General features: G+C 36.0%; 1 protein-coding gene across 1 annotated transcript; it reads left to right on the forward strand.

Annotated features, from left to right (window-relative positions):
* Positions 1-20,429: 20,429 nt before the first annotated feature.
* On the forward strand, positions 20,430-22,579 carry LOC115711579 (protein MIZU-KUSSEI 1). The gene has a single exon (XM_030639937.2). The coding sequence runs from the start codon at positions 21,198-21,200 to the stop codon at positions 22,098-22,100; it is 903 nt and encodes a 300-aa protein (XP_030495797.1). The 5' UTR covers positions 20,430-21,197; the 3' UTR covers positions 22,101-22,579.
* The last annotated feature ends 823 nt before the right edge of the window (positions 22,580-23,402 follow it).

A 23,402-nucleotide genomic window follows, 5' to 3' on the forward strand; every position in this document is an offset into this window, starting at 1 on the left:
AGCCCACAGGCCTTTGCTTTTAGACATATGTCAACCAAGCAGCTTTTATTCATGGATTACTTTTAAGATAAGTGGCTGGCAAAGCAGCCTTTAAGCCTGAACTTCAATCATGCTTTTTTAACTTAACTATTTTTTTTTACTTTTACTTGCTTACTTACATTTGTGCTATTTGGACATAGGTGCCCCCAAGTGATCGAGCAGAATTTTGACTCTCGGTCACTTACAATTTTAACTTTGCATTTATTTTGTCTATTTCAATATTCAATATCAGGCGGACCTTCCTGTGTGCATCTTAAGCAATTTTTTGTGTTTATTGCGACTTAACACAATTCACATTTTTTTTTACCAAAGACATAATTTTAATAATCAAATCATGTTTCATTTATTGGAAAATAAGTGCAGTCACTATTAAGTAACTTACATTTATTAAATATCAAAGCTAGTACATGACCTGAGCGGGTCTTTAGCCTTGATTAAAATTAAACTTTTAAAAGTACTTTGAAAGTGGTCAACAGACCTTAGTACAAAAAGTTTCACTCAACCCTTATGCGACATCCACACAAGGGGCCACCATTTGGAAGTGATGTTTCACTGGTAATACCTTCTTAGGTGTTCACCGTTCTAGTACCTTGGGACTAGAATAAATTCCATGTTTTCATTATACTAACCCAACTTATAGGCTCCTGACTCACTGACTTCAGTTACTTAATATGGGCCCTCCCAGTTGGGTCAAAGTACATCTACCGCATTGTCCTTGGAGTTTAAGAAGACTAGCCTCTACATCATATCTCCTACGAATAAATTTCTCTCTTTTACTTGTTTGTTGAATTAACAAGCTACCTTTTGTTGGTTGGCTTTTAACTTTAGGGCTGCCACGCCCATTCATTCTCTAATTTTGTTGAGTGATTTTGTCAAGAGAGTATGGTTTATCTCCTGGTCATATGTTATCCTCCTGTGGGAAGGGGGATCTAATTCCATAGGCAGCATGGCCTCATAACCATATGCCATGGAAAATGAGGTTTGTCTGGTGGCATTTTTCTCAGTTTTTTTGTACGACCAGAGTACTTCAGGTAATTGCTCAGGCCAATTAACTTTTGCTTATCCAAGCCTTTTCTTCAACATGTCTTTAAGGGTCTTATTGATGACCTCAACTTGGCTGTTAGCCTGGGGTGTGCAACAATCGAGAAACTCTTAACAATCCTTTGTTCAAGACAAAAATCGGTAAACATTTGACTATCAAATTATTTTCCGTTGTCTAAAACAATCTTATGGGGGAGTCCAAACTTGAATATGATGTTTTTCATCATAAAGTCTAACACTTTTTGGATGTAATTATTGCCAAAAGCTCGGCCTCTGCCCACTTTGTAAAGTACTCTACTGCCACATTTGCATATTGCACTCTCCCCTTTTCTTTAGATAGTTGTCTGATTAGGTCTATTCCCCAAATTGCAAATGGCCATGGGCTTTGCATCTATATCAGTTCATTGGGCAGGGCTCGAGGAACTTTAGAAAACCTTTGACATTTATTGCACTTTTGCACATAAGCCTTGGAATCCTCAATTATGGTCAGCCAAAAGTAGCCTTACCTCATATCTTCTTGGATAAACTTTTCCCCTAGCGTGATTCCCACAGAACCCTTCATGAAGTTTAGATAATAGCCGCACAAACTCTTCTTTAGTGACACGTCTTAATAATGGAATAGAAAAACTCTTTTGTACATTACTCCATTCACTATTAGGTACCGCACAACTTTTCTTCTCATCTTCAGAGCACCATTTCTATCAATCGGCAGTTCACCATTTAGGTAGGCCGCAATTGGTGTCATCCAGCCTGGGGTTATATCCACCATCTCGATATCTTCAGTGCTTGTTATGCTTGGATCTTTGAAGAACTGAATCGAGACTAAATTTGACTTGTTTGTGATTGTACTGCTTGCCAATTGTGCAAGAGCGTCTACTGTTGCATTTTCTTCTATTGAAATTTTCATGATACTGTACCCTTTGAATTGTGTAAGAAAGTCTTCTATCCTACTTAGGAAAATAATAGTTTTATATTATATTATTAAAATTGCAAATATAGTCCAAGAAATAAATGATTACTGAAATAATATAATTTCATTAGGAATTTTAATTAAAATAATACAATTTCATTCACATCTTGATGGAAAAGATGTGAATGAAAGATATCATTGAATTCAATTGGGTCCATGAATCTAAGAAATAGTGAGAATTCTTGATCTCTCTCAATATCTCTCTCAATTCAAAAATCTAGGATTTGAATTGATGTCCTTTCATTAAGATTAAGTCCTCCTAAATTGCATTGATTTACCCTAACCATTTCATTTTAATTAGAATTCGGTTATTCACCATGTACGAGGATCCCCACTAAGCATCCATGGCTGAATGGTTAAAGCGCCCAACTCATAATTGGCAGATTCGTAGGTTCAATTTCTACTGGATGAACGCCAATAGGACCCTCCAATAAGTTTATTGGAATTGGCTCTGTATCATTGGAATCTCATCATCCATACATAACGAATTGGTGTGGTATATTCATATCATAACATATGAACAGTAAGACCTAATAGTCTTATTGAGACTAGAACTCATAAAGAATAAAATTTATGGATAGAATCAAATATTTCGTAGTTACAGAGAAAAGTATTCGGTTATTGCTAAAAAATCAATATACTTTGAATGTCGAATCAGGATTAACTAGGATAGAAATAAAGTATTGGGTCGAACTCTTCTTTGGTGTCAAGGTAATAGCTATGAATATTCATCGACTACTGGGAAAGGGTAGAAGAATGGGACCTATTATGGGACATACAATGCATTACAAACGTATGATCATTACGCTTCAACTGCGTTATTCTATTCCACCTCTTATAACAAAAAGAATTTAAATCAAAATACTTAATAGCATGGCAATACATTTATACAAAACTTCTACCCCGAGCACACGCAAAGGAGCTGTAGACAGGCAAGTGAAATCCAATCCACGAAATAATTTGATCTATGGACAACATCATTTTGGTAAAGGTCGTAATGCCAGAGGAATCATTACCGCATGGCATAGAGGGGAAAATCATAAGCGTCTATACCGTAAAATAGATTTTTGAAGGAATGACAAAGACATATATGGTAAAATTGTAACTATAGAATACATGCCAAATTGTACATGCTCCCTAGTACTTTCGGGTGCATGGGCTGGCATTTTAAGGAGGACAATTTTTCGACCTTGCCAGACTTTTGGTTGAAAGATCACTGTGGGTTCGATACGTCGTCAATGGAGCCATTTTACAAATAATATCTCACGGCTTTATTGGCACCACGCTTTTTTTCTTGGTAGGAACGAGTTATGATAGAATACGTCTTGTTTACCTCAATAAAAAGGGCAAAATGGCAATCACAATTCTAAAAATATTTACAACTTTCAGTATCTTATCAATGGCTTCTCTTGCATTACCAGGCATGAGCGATTTCATTGTAAAATTTATAATATTTTTAGGAATACTTACTAGCCAAAAATTTCTTTTAATGAAAAAAATATTCATTAATTTTGTAATGGCAATTGGAATCATATTATCTCCTATTTATTCATTATATAATGTTACGACAGATGTTCTATGGATATAGGCTTTTTAATGCACCAAACTCTTATTTTGTTGATTCTGGACCGCGAGAATTATTTGTTTCGATCTACATTTTATTACCCATAATAGCTATTGGTATTTATCCAGATTTCTTTTTTCACTATCTGCCGATAAAGTCGAAGCTCTTTTATCTAATTATTTTTATCCATGGTCTTTTTTAAAAAAAAATTAAAAGTTTGTTGGTTTTGTGCACTTTAAAATAAGTTCTTAATTCTTCACTTAAGTTTGAATAAAATAAATATTCTAATCAGGTATGTAATCCAGCGCGAACTCTTTCAATTACTTCATTTCCATTAAAGAGTTCGGGTTCACACTGGATTACACCAAGTTTTCGTATATACACTTATTTTGTCCTATGTTTATTTTGTATTTGTCAAGTCCTTTCTTAAGTTAAGAAATAAACCTTAAATATGCAACCCTATTCCTAATAAATTAACCCCAAAATAACATACCCAAATTATAAGAAAACCTATTGAGGCTACGATTGCGGAATTTACACTTTCAATTTTTTTTTGTTCTAGTATTGAGGCTACGCTGAGTTGGAGCGAGAAGCTGCGGTGGCCAAGGTTGCACAGGGAACAGTTCCTCAAACCCAACCTGAAGAGGATTTATGGTCTCGTCCCTTAGGCAAGGCCATACATAACATAGAAATCGCACTTGGAAAAGTGGTCAATTAGCTAGAGCAGTAGGTGCTGTAGCAAAACTGATTGCAAAAGAGGGGAAATCAGCCACATTAAAATTACCTTTTGGGGAGGCCCGTTTGATACCCAAAAACTACTCAGCAATAGTTGGATAAGTGGGGAATGTTGGGGTGAACCAGAAAAGTTTGGGTAGAGCCGGATCTAAATGTTGGCTAGGTAAGCGTCCTGTAGTAAGAGGAGTAGTTATGAACCCTATAGACCATTCCCATGGGGGTGGTGAAGGGAGGGGCCCAATTGGTAGAAAAGACCCTCAATCCCTTAGGGTTATCCTGCACTTGGTAGAAGAAGTAGAAAAAGAAATAAATATAGCGATAATTTGATTCTTCGTCGCCTTAGTAAATAGGAGAGAAAATAGAATTTATTTCTTCGTCTTTATAATATAAAAAATAGGAGTAATTAATTGTGGCACGTTCACTAATTTGTATCCAATCATTTATTAAGAAAAATGAATATGCTTAACACAAAAGCGAAAAAAGAAATAATAGTAACTTGGTCCTGAGCGTCTACCATTATACCTATAATGATCGGGCATACTATTGTTGTTCATAATAGAAAATAATATTTGCCCATTTATATAACATATCGTATGGTAGGCCATAAATTGGAAGAATTTGCACCCACTCTAAATTTTTGGGATCATGCAAAAAATGATAATAGATCTCGTTGTTAGTTAATATTTAGTTAATAAATAATAAATTAAAATATAGATGCTTATCGTTCATTAGTGAGGAGTGAACCTTATGATAAAGAAGAAAAGGACAAACCGATCTAGAGAAGTATATTTGATAAGATAGTATACATCTATGTCTGCTCACAAAGCGCGAAGAGTTATTGATCAGATTTGTGGACGTTCCTATGTGGAAACACTTATGATACTAAAACTAATGCCATATCGAGCATGTTCCTTCTTCATCATATTCTCCCAGCCGCACTCACTCAGTCGCACGATCGGAGAACCACCACCCTCAAAAATCCCAAGAGCCAACCCAGATTCGACCCCCTTTCTCTCTCGCTCTCGAACGTCTCTCAGCGTGGCGACAATGGGCCTCCTCTGCCCGTCGAGGTCCCAAGACGAGGCCAAGATTGGCCTTGCCGTGTTCTGAAGAACCCATCTTTATGATTGCCAAGACGCATGTCATTGTCTCATCACCGTTAGGAGCTCGTCAGAGCTGAGATTTCATGGCGTCGATTTGACCATTTCTAGATCCCTCATGGTAAATGATCTCTAGATTCTTATCCTAGTTTATGTGAGCTCTATGATTTCAAGATCCATTTTTATTTTTTTCAATGTTGAATGTTGATAGACGTTATGAATTGAGGAGCTCTGGTCGTGCTCCGGCTAGTCATCATTTGAGATGCTCCCAATCTTGTTTCAATCTCTTGAAATAGTTGTTGATTCGTTGTGAATCTTAGAGTATAACTTTAATCACAACTTTTATTATGTTGAGTTTAATAGTTTAATGTGATTAGAGATGTATTATAAATTGTCAATTTAGTAATATTGTGGCTATTTTGAACTGTAATATTATTTACACTGTAATGAGAATTGTAATTTGGACTGTTCTTATTATTTGTAGGAATTATATTGCTAATTGTTATGTTTTTTTAACTGATTTTGAAATGAGAAATGCCTAATTTAAGGTTTCTAAATTTTAGGAATTTCCTTTTAAAGTTTTTATTTGAATTCTTTTATTTATTAATTAAAATTTTAATTTCTAACACAAATTATATATATTTTTTTTTATTTTTAAATTATTTATTTACGCGGGCCAATTGAATTGTGCTAGTTGTACACCATGTCTATGTGGACAATACCTTGTGTACACATGGATAGCCAACGTGACACTTAACTACAAAAGATGCATGAAAATGACTAAATGCTAACAGAACATGGGTGTAATGACCACTTTAGTAATTTAGATTAGTAAAGGCAATTAGCACTAATTTCTGTTATTTTTGTAATTATTTATGAATTAATTATTTGTGTACCCCAATATTTAGAAATAAATATTAGAGTTATAATTTCTCAATTCTGGAGATTTTATTAAACTCTAGGGGTATTATTTGACTTATATGTGAAATATGTTATTTTTGTAATTTTTGCTCGGCGACAACGGAAAATGCGATGGATGGCTAGTTTGATCATATGGGTAAGTTTAGAACCTTATTTCTTAGTGGAAAATATTTTAGAGGAAATAAACTATCAGGATTAAGCGGGGTTATGGAATTTGACCATTTTACCCTTAGCTTTAGAATTACCCTAGTTTTAAGGAGAAAGGGCATTTTAGTAAAATGCCAAAGGGTAGAGTTAGGTGGCTGCCTTGTATGGTGACACCTAGCATGTAGTTTCAGCCAAGGATTTATGTGGAAAATCCATCTTATTTCATTTAGAAAGAAATTAAGTAAAATAAGGAAATTAAGCCAAAAATCAACATAACCTCTCTTCCTTCTTCTCTTTTTCGAACTAACCCTCAACCAATGAATTCTTTGTTGATTCTTGGTGTTTTTAGCAAGGAGTTTCAAGGGAAATCAGCCCAAGGTAAGCCTTAGCAACCTTATCTTCTAGTTCTTGAATTTTAGTGTTGGTTGAGTAGTGATTTTGCTAAGCAGGGGCTGTTAGGGTTAGAGATGCTTAGGGTTCTCATTTTATGTTAATTTTAAGTTGATTTTAAGTTCTAGTTATTGAATTTGAGCTATGGAGGTGGAGTTGAGCAAGCTTGAGCTTTGAAACTCAAGTTTAGGTATTTAATGGCATAATTTGCTTCATTGAGTTTTTCTGTGAAATACTGGCTGGAATATGTTGAATATACCCTAATTAGGTACTCTGAAAAGTTTGGTAGCATTTGGTGGAAAATTTAGCAAAGAATGAAAGGTTTGGGGTGGACTGGTGCAAACCGACTAGCCGGTTTTACCAGACCCCCAATGCAGGATCCCCAAACACTTCATTTTCTCAATTTTTGTCCATTTCAGTGTCGTGGTTGGGTGTTTCCCTAATTCCAAAGTTTGAGTAACCTCTAGGGGGCATGACAGAACCTAGGGTTATGGTTTTGGGTTTCTCGGGATTAGGGTTTTGCTCATGTAACTTACTCGGTTTCATAATGTGATAAGGGCATCCATCTAGCACGAGAGTTTCCGTTCAGGTCGGCCAGCACACTTGAATTCAGAAAGAAGGTAAGAACTGAATATAATGTGTGATATCAATATCTGAGTGTATGTATATAATATGTGTATATGCATGCTTAAAGTGTTATTTGCACTACCAACACTTGTACAGTATGGTACAGAGTGCATTGGTATAGTGAATATTGGTTAGGAGTACAGTACAGTGATACCAACATAAGACTAGGAAGATACTGAGTGTGTGTGGTACATCATTCAGTGGTACTCAGGGTATGAAATAAACCCTACCAACACTCGTACAGTGATGTACGAAGTGTATGTGGTATAGTGGCTATACCCTAGTATGGAACGTTCTTACTCATCTGTTGAGCCTTGTAAATAGGTGTATGGGCGCCTAATTACGAGTCGGAAATTATATGATATGTTATATGCTTTTCTTACTGAGTCTCTCGACTCACAGTTCTGCTTCCATGTGTAGGTAAAGGAAAGGCGAAAGCTGAGCAGGAGTGAACCTGAGCTCGGATGAAGTTGTACATGTCGAAGCAGCGCGACCTGGAGTGTTCGGTCTCGGGACATCTGGGAACTGTATTTTGTAGTCGCTGCGCGACCTGATTAATGTGTATTTAGTTATATTATGTTTTAGAAATTTGAAAACGGGATCCCAGTTTTTGTAAATATTTTGATATAATATAAAGTTTAATATTAAATATAAAAGTTTTAATTTGACACGTTTTTCAAGAAAATTCTTTGGTTAGCAAAGTTTGCACTGTAATTGAAAAAGCACTTTAGCGTGCCTTAGCATTAGGGCGTTACAATTTTGGTATCAGAGCCACGAGGTTTGTCTACCGAAGCTTGCCAAGACATGTACAATCTTCATCACGGAAAGCTTGGTTCACGGTTCAGTAAGCCCGTACTTGTTTAGTATTTTAAATGATTATGAAAGCATGCTAGGAAGCATATTAGATTATAATTAATTATTTTAAGTGTGTTTCCTTTAAGTCCTAAAGAGCGGTATTAAGTTTTATGACCGCTGTCTAACCTGCCTGGCTTATGGGTTCGCAGGCTAAGTCCTATAAAATGGACGCCCAGCGAAATACAAGAAGTTAGGGTAATATGGTTGAGACTGGAGGTGGCCAGGGAAATCAAAATCCCTAGAATCCCCGTGGTCGCGGCCGTGGTCGTGGCAGAGCTCAGGGTGGTCGCCCTGTAAATCTACCACAAGCTCCTCCGGATTGGGAGCAGAGATTTGCAGAAATGCAAGATCGAATCCGCCAGCAGGATGAAGAAATTCAGGCAGCAGGGTCCTCCTGCCGTGCCTCCTCAACAAGTTGCTCAGGCCGTTGCAGTTCTAGCGGTACCAGCAGAACAACCTGTTGCTGGCAACCGTATGGAGCCGTTGTACGAAAGGTTCCGTAAGCAAGCACCTCCAGTGTTTCTGGGAGGTCCCGATGTGATGAAGGTTGAGCAGTGGCTCACAGTGATTGAACGTATTCTCAACTTTATGGGAGTGGTTTGTAATGATCGGGTGACCTGCGCCACTTTTCAGTTCTAGGAGGACGCCCTTGTGTGGTGGGAGTTTATAACCCTCACTCGGGACGTCACAATTATGACCTGGGAAGAATTTCGGGAGTTGTTTAACTCCAAATATTACAATGAAGCCGTCCGCAGTGCTAAGCAGAAAGAGTTCACCGAGGGGATGTCGGTTACTGAGTATACTACCAAGTTCTATAAAACTATTTTCAATTTTCTATTTTTTAATTGAGAATCAAAATTTTTAAAATTTTGAAAATAAAAAAAAAAGTCACTTTCAATATTTTTTAAATATTTTTTTCTTAATTAATATTTTGGACTCCGACTAGACCCGAACTTGAAACCAAACCTCGCCCTAGCCCTATCGTCGAACTCGGCCCCTGATCTGGAGCCGGACTCGACCTCGAACCTAGACCCAACTTAAATAAAATAATAAATAAAAATAAAAATGAACTTTAGAACACACTTTTATTTTTTATTTTTAAAATTAAAAAATTAAAGTAGTTATAGAACGTATTTTTATTTTTCAAAAATAAAATTTTTAAAAACAAAATTTAACTTTCATTTTTATAATTAAAAAATTAGAAAACAAAAATATTATCAAACAACACCTAAATATAATACATATTATTATATATACATATAATTCATAGTTTCTCAATATACACAGAACATAAACACTAAAATAGTAGCAATTTTAGGGTATTCATCAAAAAAATTCTCCATTAAAAGAGGGTTCCTTATTCATAAGGTTGAAGACTCGTTATCAGGCCTACAAGTAGGTTTGACAACCAGTCTTCATTCACCATGTGAATCATGAGCCCATTTCAATCCTCACATGCAACATTACTCAAAAATATTTTTAACTTATATTTTTGTTTATATAATTATTATAAAAAAGTTATACATTTTAATAAAAAAAAAATCTTTTGAAAGTGTTTGGATAAATTTTAAATATAGTTTCTCAATATTTTTTCGGTACAAGTTATAATTTCTAGCATCCAAAAAAAAAAAATTAAATTAAAAACATAATTTTTTATTTTATGGAGCATTCTGGAGAAGGATTTTTCTACCTCTCTTGGAGACTCACATTAGCTCTTTTGAAATGAGATTTTCTTCAAAATAAAAAAAGAAAATAGTTAAAAATAATAACATACATCAAGTGAGCTATTTTATATATATATAAATATATATATATATATATATATATATATTTTAAAGCAATGAATAATACTTCTCCATATATAAGGTAACACTATTTATTGCCCTAAAGTTACTCTATTATTGTTTTTATTTATTTTATATGTGTATAAATTATTATTCAATATTTAAAATGATAAAGATATATCTTAAAATATAATATTTAAGTGATGTAGATAAAAAAAAAAATAGAGAACCTGATATATGGTATGATATAAAAGTTTGAAGTAAAATAGAAAAAATAGAATTTTAGTAGGAATGTACATCGGTCTATTTGATCTGGTTGCAGTATATTTTTACTAACCCAATATAGTTGTCGAGATGCAAATATCTAATTGTAATCCACCCAATTAAAAAATAAAAAAAAAATTAACCCGCCCAATAATTTTGTCGGTTTGGTCGGATTAACCTATCTAAATCGATCTTTATTTCAAATAATTAGATTTGAAAAAAAAAATATATAGTATATATATTTTAAGATTATAAGTATTATAGTCTAAATTAATATTAAAAACTTAAACCTAAAATAAATATGAATTAAATAAATATTAAAATATTAAATAATATTCTTTAAAAAATAAAAATAATATATACTGTAAAATTCTAAATGTCAACTTCAGTATTCAAATATAATTAAAATTATCAATTATAAAATTTAATTTTTTAATTAAACACTAACAACGTACAAACTTTCAATGTTTGATTCTTAAATATAATTTATGTAATATATATTATAAATTTTGGTAAAAATATATTATTTGGGTAGGTTAGAATGATATTCAACCCACTTAATATATTCATTAGGTAGTTTAAATTTTTTTGTTGGGTTAGTCAGGTTGTATTTTTTGCTGTTTATTCAATTTAGTTTGGAGGATTTATTTGGGTCGGGTGGTTTGTAAATTTTTTTGAATACTCCTAAATTTTAGCGATGTATTTTAAAGGTAGGATAGAGAAACTAATATGAGTGGTGTTACCCATTGCACCTGTGGCATCTCATATTAACTCTCATGCATATGTTAATATTAACTCATATTAGACCATCTCCAATGGGAGATGTAAAAATTGTGCTATAATTAGCACAAAAAGTAGTTTTGTCATAAATTTACATCAAATTTTAGCTTTGTGCTCCAATGCACAATTACAAAATTTTTATGTAAAATTTAATATCTAATTAATGTTTTATTAAAAAAAAATCTAATAACTTTATAATCAATTTTATTATTATTTAATATGTAAGACAATAAAAAAATAATATAAATGTTTCATAATTTAATGTGATAGTTAAATATACTAATAAAATAATAGAAATGACATAAATGTAAATGAAAAAATAGTGCATTTATTGTGGTGTAAATTTTACATCATAACAAATGTTGTGCCAAATTTAGCACAAAGTTTACTATGTGCCAAATTTATATCACTTTTTGACACACCATTAGAACAAACTTTTTTTTTTTTGATGAAATGAGAACTTCATTAAAATTAGGATTCGGAATACATGATATCCAGCATAGCAGCTGGAGCGCTGGACACACAAATGCTACGTTCAGATAAAAACCGAGACATCCTAGCAACAACATGTGCTAGTCGGATTGCTGAACATTTTACAAAATGAATTTTAAGAAAAGGAATAAATGATAAAAGAGATTGACAATCATGGACAAGAACCCCAAAAACCGAACTGAGAGGAATCTTGCTTCGAATGGCTTGGACAGAAACCAGGTTATCGTACTCTAACTCGACAGTCTGGCAGTCATGACTTTTTATCCAACTTAATGCTTCTTTGATACCAACAATTTCTGCAACTTTAGGTGTAAAAGTGTCGAGGCTACAACCAGCTTTGGTGTCAATAAGAATGCCTGAGTTGTTTCTTGCGACCATGTCGTAACCATGTTTGTTTTCACTAGCAAACGTAGCAGCATCAACATTAATCTTGATTGTGTTTGTACCCGGTTTAGTCCATAGCTCAGCCCCATCTCCATTATTATGGAAATTAATAGAAGATAAGGAAGAAGTATCCTGAGCTTTAAGCCAATGATCAAGAGATATACGTGCTGAAGCTAAGACATTTGCAATAGTGAGAACTTTGTCCTTCCAGACGATAGAGTTTCTTGCTTTCCATAGGGACCAACAAACCATAACAATCTGACAGACACGATTAGTATCAAGGCTCTGAAAAATATTATCTCACCAGCTTGGGAAGGAGTCTTCAAGAGAAATTCCAGCAGGTAGACCCATATTAATCAAACAGCATGAAGCAAAGTTGCAAGAAATAAGAGCATGAGATGTAGTTTCTGAAGCAGAATGCAAACTAGACAAGTGGAGGGGATGTCCACATGTTTTGTTCTGAGATTTAAACAGGTTGGTAAAACCTCAGATGCAGCTTGCCAGAGGAAGTTCTTAACCTTTGGTGCCAGAGGTTCTGCCAAAACCCCGAATTGTTGTTGCCTGACCTTGGATCCTTACTGTCCTGGAGCAAACAGTAAGCACTTTTGACAGAGAAATCCCCAGAATGTTCACCAGACCAAGACCAAAAGTCACATGAAGTCAAGAAGATCAATGGGATATTAAGAATAAGATCAGCGTCACGTTGGTTGAACTTATCCCGAACAAGTTCAATGTCCCAGGTTCTATCATCAACAGAGAAAAGAGAGCTCACAGTATGACCAACTAGACCCACATGAGAGGAAGTGACATATAGGTTAGTGGTATGGGGCAGCCAAGGTTGATGTAAGATGTTGACGGTGAAACCTGTACCAATAGTTCGTCTCGCCCCTAACGAACTAAGGATTGAGCGCTCCAGATACTCCTCTAAACAAAGCTTGGATTCCTCCCAAGCTCAGTCGACAGATAGTCATCATGCGGGAAATAGCGAGTTTTGTAGATTCTAGTGACCAAAGAGTTCAGATGAGTTAAGAATCTCCAACCTTGCTTGGTGTCACGGGCTCACCTTTTCAGGCAGCGGAACATCCGTGCGGCACCTTGACTTCTCTAAGCCAAGGTCAACCTTCCAACCATCCGAGTAACAATGGGCTCATTTTTTGCGTGACCGTGTGCCTCGTGCACACTTCCATCTCTCGAACGACTCCCGCCGAGTTATGCTCGCAAGCATCCATGAGTGCATCCATGCATCTAGACTCTCTAGCCAAGATACTCGCACTGTCCATAGGTTCCCACCGTGGTAAGGCAAATCCCAACACCGACGCTCACCTTGTCACTCGTGACCAAGGTAGCGTGTGTGGCAAGATGCCAACACCAAGCTAACGTGCCAACGCCTCTATCATGCCCATTCGATACTGTCCGAATAGTCTCCCTCGTCGCCCAAGGACTCCCATACGTCCATGGACTAATCCTCAAGGCGCCATGTCTCCACGCATGTTGGCAGGCCCTCAAGACAAGCCACCAAACTAGTTGCATACATTAGACCTTTGTCCCTTTCCAACATCGTGCATCCGTCCCATGCGTGTATGCAAACTAGCCCACGAATGACTACCCGTGTCATCTCGTGTTGAGACTTGTGGCCTAGGCGCACCACAACGTCTCTTGGAGGATCTAGGCCACGTCCCGTGCAAGCGGCATACAAGCAAGCCAAGGGAAACGTACCAGCGAACCTCTGGCGGCATTCTTCGACGCACTACTGGGTCGGCCCGATAATGTCCATGAGTACTCCAATTTATGGAGACATATGAGTCCCCTCGTGGTCCTCATATGCCCGCCCTACTAGTCTCCACTGGCTAGTAGTAGCTCACTTAGCACCAAGGTGCAAAGGGTGGTGGAGAGCTGACACCAAGGTACCCCCTTAAAGAGCATGCTGAGCTTTTAGCCTTCTACCAGGAACATAGATGATTTTTGGAAGCACCATATACCAAATCACCTAATTCGCCAAACCGATTGCACCATTCTATTTGTAGACCCAAATAAATGGCGAATACCAAGTCCCGTCCCGTTCCGGACAATATTGAAGATATTTACGAAAATGCCACTGCATACAAACTAAGCATCAGCATGCCACCCGCATGCACCACAGCATGCGCCACCACTTGGCCAACTTGTGGGCATCACTTAGCTTGTAACGTGTCATCATAGACTGCACATAGCACTTGGCAAGCATAACGAGGTTGAAATCATGTAGGAGGCGGAATCTCAGACCGCCTTCATGCTTAGGCTGAGAGAGTCGGCTCCAATTCATCCAAATGATGTCGTTACCTATACTACTTGTGGTCTTCCACCAAAAACGTGCCATTAATTTTTCAATTTCATCGCAAGTACCCAATGGGAGAAGGAACACACTCATGGCATAAGTGGGAAGAGATTGGATGACCGTTTTTAACAGAATTTTTTTATTAGCACCACATAATAATTTACTAGTCCAACTATTTATTCTGTTAATCACTTTGTTCATCAAGAAGCCAAGGATAGATTTTTTTTATTTCTTTCAATGATATTTGGCAAACCCAAGTAAAGGCTGCTCTCGGAGGCGTCATTCATACCAAGTATTGAGCTTAGTTGGTCCCGAAGACTTTGTTGAACATTTGAGCTGAAGAAGATGGAAGACTTTGTAAGATTTACTTGTTGCCTAGAGGCAGTTTCAAAGCGGCGAAGAAGAGACATAACACTGCCCGTTGCACCAGTATTGTTTGGCAAAAGAGATAGCTGTCATCAGCAAACATCATATGAGTGATGGTGGGAGCACCATTAGCAACATGGCAGCCTTGCAACAATCTTTCCTGTTCGAACTTGGAAATGAGAGCAGAGAACCCTTCAGCACAGATAATAAACAAGTATGTGGACAAGGGATCACCCTGTCTTATACCATGGGTAGGAAGGATAGGTCCCATGACATGGCCACCATGGATAATAGAATAACGAACACTGGTCACACAAGTCATTATTAGATTAACCCATCGAGGACTAAACCCCGTTTGAAGCATAACCCCCCTTAAGTAGCCCCACTCGACTCGATCATAAGCCTTGCTCATATCAAGTTTAAGATCCATATAGCCTTTCTTACCATGAACTTTGCGTTTCAGATAGTGTATAACTTCAAAAGTGATCATGATATTATCAGAAATTAGGCAACCAGGAATAAAAGCACTCTGAGTTGGAGAGATTACCTGATCAATCAGAGGTTTCATTCTGTTGGCAAGCACTTTTGCAGCAATTTTATAAACAACGTTGCACAAAGCTATGGGGCGGAGATCACCCATTGTGATATGAGTCTTTTTCTTAGGAATGAGAACCAAGTTGGTATCATTGAGGCTTGCTGGAAAAGAGCCTGAAGCAAAAAAATCTTTCACAAGTGAAATAATGTCTGGACCTACAATGTGCCAGTGTTTTTGAAAAAAACTAGGTCCCATTCCGTCAGGCTCCGGAGGTTTATCGGGGTGCATTTGAAACAAAGCAAGCCGAACCTCATCATCACCAATCGGCTGCAATAGCTCAATATTGTGTGTATCAGTGATAGAGCACCTTATACCTGCTGTAACTTGATCAAAATTAGTATTCCCAACAGTAAAAATGTCATGAAAATACTCAACAATAACATCTTTCAACCCGTTGTCCCATGTAGTCCATAAACCAGCAACATTTTGCAACTGTTGGATGCTATTGGTTCGTTTTCGTGAGCTAGCCATGGCATGAAAAAAATTTGGAATTTTTGTCACCATTATGAAGCCAAAATTGCTTTGACCTTTGCTTCTAATAAAGTTCTTGTTGAGCAAGGATCTCAAAATAATTATTTTGCTCTTGACAAAAATCATGTACAAAATTAGAGTCGGTTTTACCTTTTATAGCAGAAAGTTTGGTCTTGCTTTTTTTGATTTTTTACTTAAAGTTGCAGGTAATATTCCTCCCCCAATCGGCTAACAAGGTGCTGCAATACTTTATCTTGTCTTGAAGCGAAGCATGTGAAAATTCCTCCCAACAAGACTGAACAATTTGGCTGCAAAGGGGCTCGAGTGTCCAAGCATTTTCGAAATGAAAATGATACACAGTGTTGGTTGTGACAGTCGGTTCTAGCTGAAGGAAAATGGGCATATGGTATGATGAAGAAACATCACAATTGGTTAAACTTGCTTGTGGGAAGGATTCAAACCAAAGTTGAGTCACAAGAGCCTTATCGAGCCTGATTTCAACCTAGTTAGCCGTGCCTTTATCTCTTTCCCAAGTGTAAGGATGGCCATGAAGCTTCAAATCAATTAAATTACAACTGCCAAGAACATTTTGGAAGCCATTGATGAGGGAAGATGGATAAGGTCTGCCCCCTCTCTTTTCGGATTGGTCCCAATATTATTGAGATCACCAATGATACACCATGGAAGGTCAGAAGTAGCAGGAAGAGTTTCTATGAGTTGCCAAGTTTTGAATCGAAGACTTCGGTTTGGTTCACCGTATAAACTAGTGAGACGCCAAGGGATAAGGTTAGAAGATCGGACAACAACATCAATATGATTTCTCGAATAACCCAAGAAGTGAACATCATCATTGAATCTCCAAAGAAGAGCAAGCCCCCCTTTATGTCCTTGAGCTTCAACGCACTGAGCTCCTTCAAAGCCAAGCTTATTTTTAATCCATACCACAATGTCATTTTTGCAAAAAGTTTCACACAAAAAAATAAAATTGGGCTTCTTTTGAACAACAATGTTCTCAAGGAATTGACAAGCCCGTGGGTTCCCAAGCCCACGTCAATTCCATCTAAGTGTGCTCATGATGATTGGTGGGCCTGGACACCAGAGCCCACCGTATACATGTTTTTTGAATCAAGAGTAGTCTGGCCGGTGGTAGCAACTTGGGCCCCTTTAGCAGTATCAGATGCAAATCTCTTCCTCTTTAATTCTGATTGAGCCAACTCATCATCATCTTCTTGTTGATTCTCATAAACAACAACTCCCTTATTTTTGCTATGTGATTGAGAAATATCAGGGGGGACTATTCCATGAATGCAACATGATTGGAATTGACATTATTGTATCCTGAATTGCTAGCGTTCACACTAGAAAAGAGTTGTCACCAGCTTTACCCGATCGGAGATATGGTGATTCGGCAAAGTTTTGGTGGCGACGGGGAGCTGCTTTCATGCCTAGGACATATGGTTTAATGATGAGATGTTCAGGAGTATCAAACAGTCAAGGACAGAACCTTTTCGAGTGCCCCATAATTCCGTAAATAAAGCAAAAAGTTGGGACATTTTTATGTCGGAAAGTGGCGTAAAAAGAACCGCCATCGCACTTCCTTAATTTCGTTCTTCTTTTCAAAGGGAGATCAAGGGATAATGTAACACGTACCCGCAAGACTTTACGCCATACGCCTATAAAATTGTTAGGAGCAGAGTCGATAACTTTTCTCACATAATTACCGGCATCTTTGGCAACTTTTATAGTCAAAAAAAACCTGATTGTAAGTCATTAATCTGAACTCATAGATCGAGAGTGTTGAGTTGCACGACCCTAGGATTGTCACCTTCGTTGAGACGGGCGATTATGAGTTGTTTACGATCATAAGTCCACGGACTGCCTTTGATAACACGCTGAATGTCTATCTCATGATAGAATTGGAACAAAAAGCGATTTTGATCGAGTTGTTTGGCGTACATGCCTTTCCCGTGTTTCCACAAGTCTGCCATGATGTTTTGGAATATGCAAAAATCAGAGATTTTCCCTGTTAATAGACGCCCAACTAGACACCATTTGCTGTCATTATGCAGGTCATCTTTTGCCTCTGCATCCTCATAGAACGTTTCCTCTATTTCTTTCTCTTCAAGTAGTATGTCTTTCCAGCCATCCTCTATTTCTTGCATTCGTGCACTGCTTGAAGCCATGGGACAAAAAGGACCTACGTGTGTATGAGAACAGGAACAGGACAAGAAAAGCACAAAAAACACACAAGAACAAACAGCCACAATCACTCACAAAAGGAGGAACACGACATCACACTTTAAAAAGAGACCTTTTTTTTGGATTTTTTACTATAATAAACTAACATTAGAGTACATTTTTTGTTAAATGAGCTATATTTTAACTTTTCACCTCTTATTTATACTTCTATTTAGAGATGCTCTTAACAATTGAAGCTAGCTCAAGGCCCTCAAGTGGCAACAGTGACGAAGCGAAATTTAGCTGAGTGAGGACTTGAATAAATATTAAGTCAAAACTAATAAAAATAACTGATAAATATTTCATTTTAAATTTTCATCTTTAACAAAATAAATAAAACATTGTCAATAGTATTATTTTATTTTTTAAAAAAGTGTTCTTTTTTTTTATTATTTGTATTGGGCTACTTTTAAAATGGTCTTGATTAGAATGAGGGTAGGCTCATGAATCATGATTAAGATATTGAGTGAGGGCTTTTGTGAATTGGACTTTAATAAATGGGAAACTTACAAAAATACTGGATTTTGACTTAATCTTTACAAAAATACTGCCACGAGGAAAAAATAACTTTTATACTGCCTTGGGACTTTTTTTTTTTCTTTTATACTGTAAACATCAAAACTAAAAAAATAAGGTCTCCATCTTCCACACCCGCAGACAAAACCACTACAACAACACCAGAACAGGCAGAAAACAACCATTAAATCCGTTTAGATGAAGCATAAACATTAAAACCATTAATATTGGGGTTGTCATGATTTTTTAATGTTGTTTTTGGGTTGTTCCACTATTGTTTTGTATGTTTAACAAATATTAGTTTAAAATTACACAAGTTAAACTAATCACTGAATATTTATTTGAGGTAACCAGAATGAAAGAATCACAATAATAGTCTTACCTTCTATTAAAGTTGTGTAATCTAGAAGACCAAAAAAAAAAAGGATTGAAGCTGGATGGGAAAATAAACAACATAACAAATGCAACAAATGTAGGGAGCTGAAGCACAACAAGAGAACATACAAGAGAAGACAACAAAAATGAAAAGAAACAGAACAACTAAAAAACAACAGTAGAACAACAGAGGAAAACTGAACATATATTAGAGCATATGATACTGAAGAAAATAACGCACATACAAATTTCATTATTCCCAATTACTATTAAAAATAGAGCAGTACAATAATATTTAGAAAATGTGATAAAAAATGAAAGAAAACAACAGTAAAACAACATTTAAACAATAATATATCAATAACAAAATAAGTCATAAGAGTCATCAAACGATACAACAACACCACTCACGAAACCAGAGCTAAACTACAACCCCAAAAAAGAAAAAATAAATAAAGAAAAAAAGAGAATTTTTTTACTGAGAAAGTTTGAGTTGTCTGTTGCTCTTCTTCTTCTTCTGTATTGTTCTTCTTGAAGATATTCTCACGAGATGGACTCTCTTCACCAAGAGAGCCTCCACACTCCTTCATCATCAGCCTGCTCTCGTTTCAAGTTTTTTTTCTCTCTCTCTGAAGCACACCCACAAAAACTTTCTCTCTATATATATATATATATATATATATCTTGATTTTCTCTCTCAAAACCCAAGTAAAAAAATGAATGAAAGGAGTGAGCTTTGTAAATTTTTGAAATAGTGAAGAGTAGGGAGAAGAGTTTTATCTAAAGTCCTTGGTTGATGGTCTTTATCTTAGACACTAATCTAAAGAAATTTTATTTATTTAAGATACCAATCTCAAGAAATTTTTAATAGACACCAACCCACAAAAAGAGATAGAGAGAAAAATAAAAAACATATGTAAAGCCTTGGAATTAATGGAGATCACGTGGGTGGGTATTTAACTTTTTTAAATTTAAGTAAAAAAAAATTGTCAAAAAAGTGATATAAGTCATCAATCAGCTAAACACATATATAAGTTTTTAAAAATAGGACCACATGCTCCACTTAAAATTTAAATTTAAGAAAAAAAATAAAAAAAAACAATCAAAAAATTAAATAAAAAACCTGACATGAAAGTGACATAAAAGTCATCAATCAGTAAATTAAATAGGTTTGAATAAAATTAAAAAAAAAAACAATATACACAGTAAAAATATAATAATTATCGTGAAACAGTAAAAAAAAGTAATAAAATGGAAAAAATCAGTATAGGGTGTAAATTTCTCTTAATAAATTAAGTAAAGTGAATTAATATATATCTATATATATGTAAAAAATTTAATGTATATATTTGAGTTAGCAAAGTCTCTCCCTCCCTCCCTGAGTGGCAGTGTGGGGAACAATTAAAACACTTAAAATATAACAGGAGACAAATATTTAAGATTAGGAGTATAGTCCTTTGTCAACAAGACTATCTTCTTCAAATCGACACTTGCTAAAAACATTTTCAGAACGCCTTACCGAAAAAAAGAAAAATCTATAGATACATATTGATTTTATGAAGCTTGTTAAAAGAAACCTACAAAACAATACTACAACATAGCAAACCTTCTTCTACAAATATTTTACATTTGATGATTCAGTGTGAAACAATGAGAGACAGAAACTGGTGATTTTTTGAGGCCTTTGCTATGGTTGTAACTTTATGACTAGTTTTTTTATTGGGTAGAATTTTAAGTCAAAAGAGATATCAGTCAAGCAAAATCCCTCTCTTGCCTTCTCTCCCTTTCACGCCCTACCCCACCGGAAAGTGAAAACACACACAGATTGTCCCCTCAGATTCGTTTCTTTTCCATTTGAAAAAATTATAAGAAAATGAAATCAGAGAAAAACAAAAACAAACCCAACCCCAACCCCAATTCCTCTCTCTCTCATTTCCAAAATCAGTTTGTGGGCCACTCTTTGTTTCTTTTGTCAGAATTCTCTGAGACTAATCTCAAACGACATAAAATACTAAGAAATAAAACAAATTAAAAAAAAAAAAAAGAAAAAGCAATTCCCATCCTATTCCCTACTAAACAATAAAAAAGAAAAAGTAAAAGGAGAAGAGATAAATAAATCTCTATTTTCTCTCTATCTCTAAATTACTCTTCCCTTCCTTCTCTTTTAACTTTTAAGAGCTCCTCTACTCTTTGCTACTATATTTCTCTCTTCATTTCCAGTCCACTCACATGAAGACAGTCATGGCCAAAAACACTCTAGACTCCTCCTCCTCAAAACGACACTTCCACTGGACCAAGAAGGTCGGACACGAAGAAAACGACGACGTTGAGCCTGAAACAAAACCCTCTTTTTCTTCTTCTTCTTCTTTTTCTTCCGATGAAGTGGACAAGAAGAAAGAGGCAATGGCCGAGGTAATACTGGGTCATACTCCAACTACTAAAGATCCAGACCCACCTCGGAACGCAGCTCAGACTCTCAAAAAGAAGCTCCCAGCAGTGGCAGTGGCTCGGCTCCGGTCAGTCCTGACAGCCTTCGGGCGGAACCGAGCTGGGCTTTCTTCCGGGCTCGGAAACCGGGTGGTGGGTACACTGTTCGGGTCGAGACGAGGTCACGTGCACTTTGCGTTCCAGAAGGACCCAAACTCAGAGCCGGCGTTCCTGATCGAGCTAGCCACGCCGATAAGCGGTCTGGTCCGTGAAATGGCGTCGGGTCTTGTTCGAATAGCTTTGGAGTGTGACAAGGAGAAAGAGAGAGAGGATGAAAAATTGAAAAGAGGAGGGGTCAGATTGTTGGAAGAAAATGTTTGGAGGACTTATTGCAATGGCAAAAAATGTGGGTTTGCTACCAGGAGGGATTGTGGGCCTAAAGATTGGAAGATTTTGAAAGCTGTTGAGCCCATTTCAATGGGGGCCGGTGTCTTACCTGGGCTTGGGCTTGTTGAAGAGAATAATAACAGCAGTGATAACAAGGCTTCTGGGTCTGATAATGGAGGAGGAGATGGTGGTGAGCTCATGTACATGAGAGCTAAGTTTGAGAGAATTGTGGGGTCCAGAGATTCTGAAGCTTTTTATATGATGAACCCAGATAGCAATGGTGCTCCTGAGCTTAGTATCTACTTGCTTAGAGTTTGATTCATCTATGATTGGTTTCATATACTTGTTCTACTTTTTTTGTTGGTATATTTGGAGAAGGTGGTGTTTTTTCATTTTCTTTTGGGGTATTTTGGTAGTTTAGGGGTGGAGGGCAATACAATATAGTATTATAACATTAATATGTTGGGGGGTGGGGTCAATGAAGGTGTATATGTATAGTGTTTTTCTTTTTTCTTTTTGGAGGGGTTCAATCCTTTTATTAAGTGATTATGAGACAAAAGAGGCCAATGCAATCATCACTGTCTTTGCATTTTGGTTTATTTTTTTCTTTCTTTTCTTTTTCATCATATAGTGCTCAAGTTTGTATTGATTTCAACTCTCAATCAACGATGAGAACAAAAAGATGGGCCAAATTTGTAAAGAAATCCATGCTTATAATTGTATTTATTTTGTTTTATTCCCCCTTTGATACCTAATCAATATCAATCCTGGAAAATTCATTTTTCTTGTTCATTTCATCGTTTTTAGTCTGATTATTCCTTCTCAATAAAACTGATATTTGTAGTATGTAAACTCACTTTCTCACATTAGTTTGTCCAAAAGGTGCCCCACTCATTTTGCTAATACAAATTCAAGAAAATGTATACAACATTAAAAATTGAGAAAAGTTAAACTAGAAAGGATTGCACATACAATTTCATATAAATTTTTACATAATTTAGCAATTTCATAACATTCAAATTATAATAAAGAGGCATAGATGAAACATTGCTTCTTTTTTCTCAGGGTAGGGAAGGACAGCCTCTGCCACATATATATATATATTTATGTATATATCTACAAGGATACATTCATTGTTCATTGTCTCTATATACTTTATTTATTTTAAATATTAGCTCTTATTCATTAATTTCTCTTATTACTGTTCATGAGCTTGGATTTATTAAGTAATGATGTTATACACACACTCAAGCAAAAAAAGAAAATGATGTTACACACACATACCACATACCACATACCCCATAAAATTTGTTTGAGCATTTGGTCTAAAAGTATAAGGTGTTATTCCAATCATTGCTTTTGATATATAATTTAGTGTGGCAATGATCCCAATAACATTTTGTTTTAAATACTAATCATAGAAGTCATCAAAAGCAAAATTCTAAAGGGAAAATCCAACCCCAAATTCCTTATAGCAGAGTTGGCTTTTCTCCTATTGTTGACTGCTTTTTCCATCTCTCTTCCTTTTTTTTTTGTTTTTGTTTCTGTTTTTTTTTTTTTTTTGGTACTTTCAACCATGAGGAATCATGCAATAAATAATTAATAACGTTCGAGTTTGAT

This window comes from Cannabis sativa, chromosome 3, assembly GCF_029168945.1.
Source record: "Cannabis sativa cultivar Pink pepper isolate KNU-18-1 chromosome 3, ASM2916894v1, whole genome shotgun sequence".
In the NCBI taxonomy this organism is placed as follows: domain Eukaryota; kingdom Viridiplantae; phylum Streptophyta; class Magnoliopsida; order Rosales; family Cannabaceae; genus Cannabis; species Cannabis sativa.

What these genes read in the sequence shown, in the direction of transcription:
- LOC115711579 (XM_030639937.2), top strand. Translation starts at nt 21,198, where the DNA reads ATGAAGACAGTCATGGCCAAAAACACTCTAGACTCCTCCTCCTCAAAA.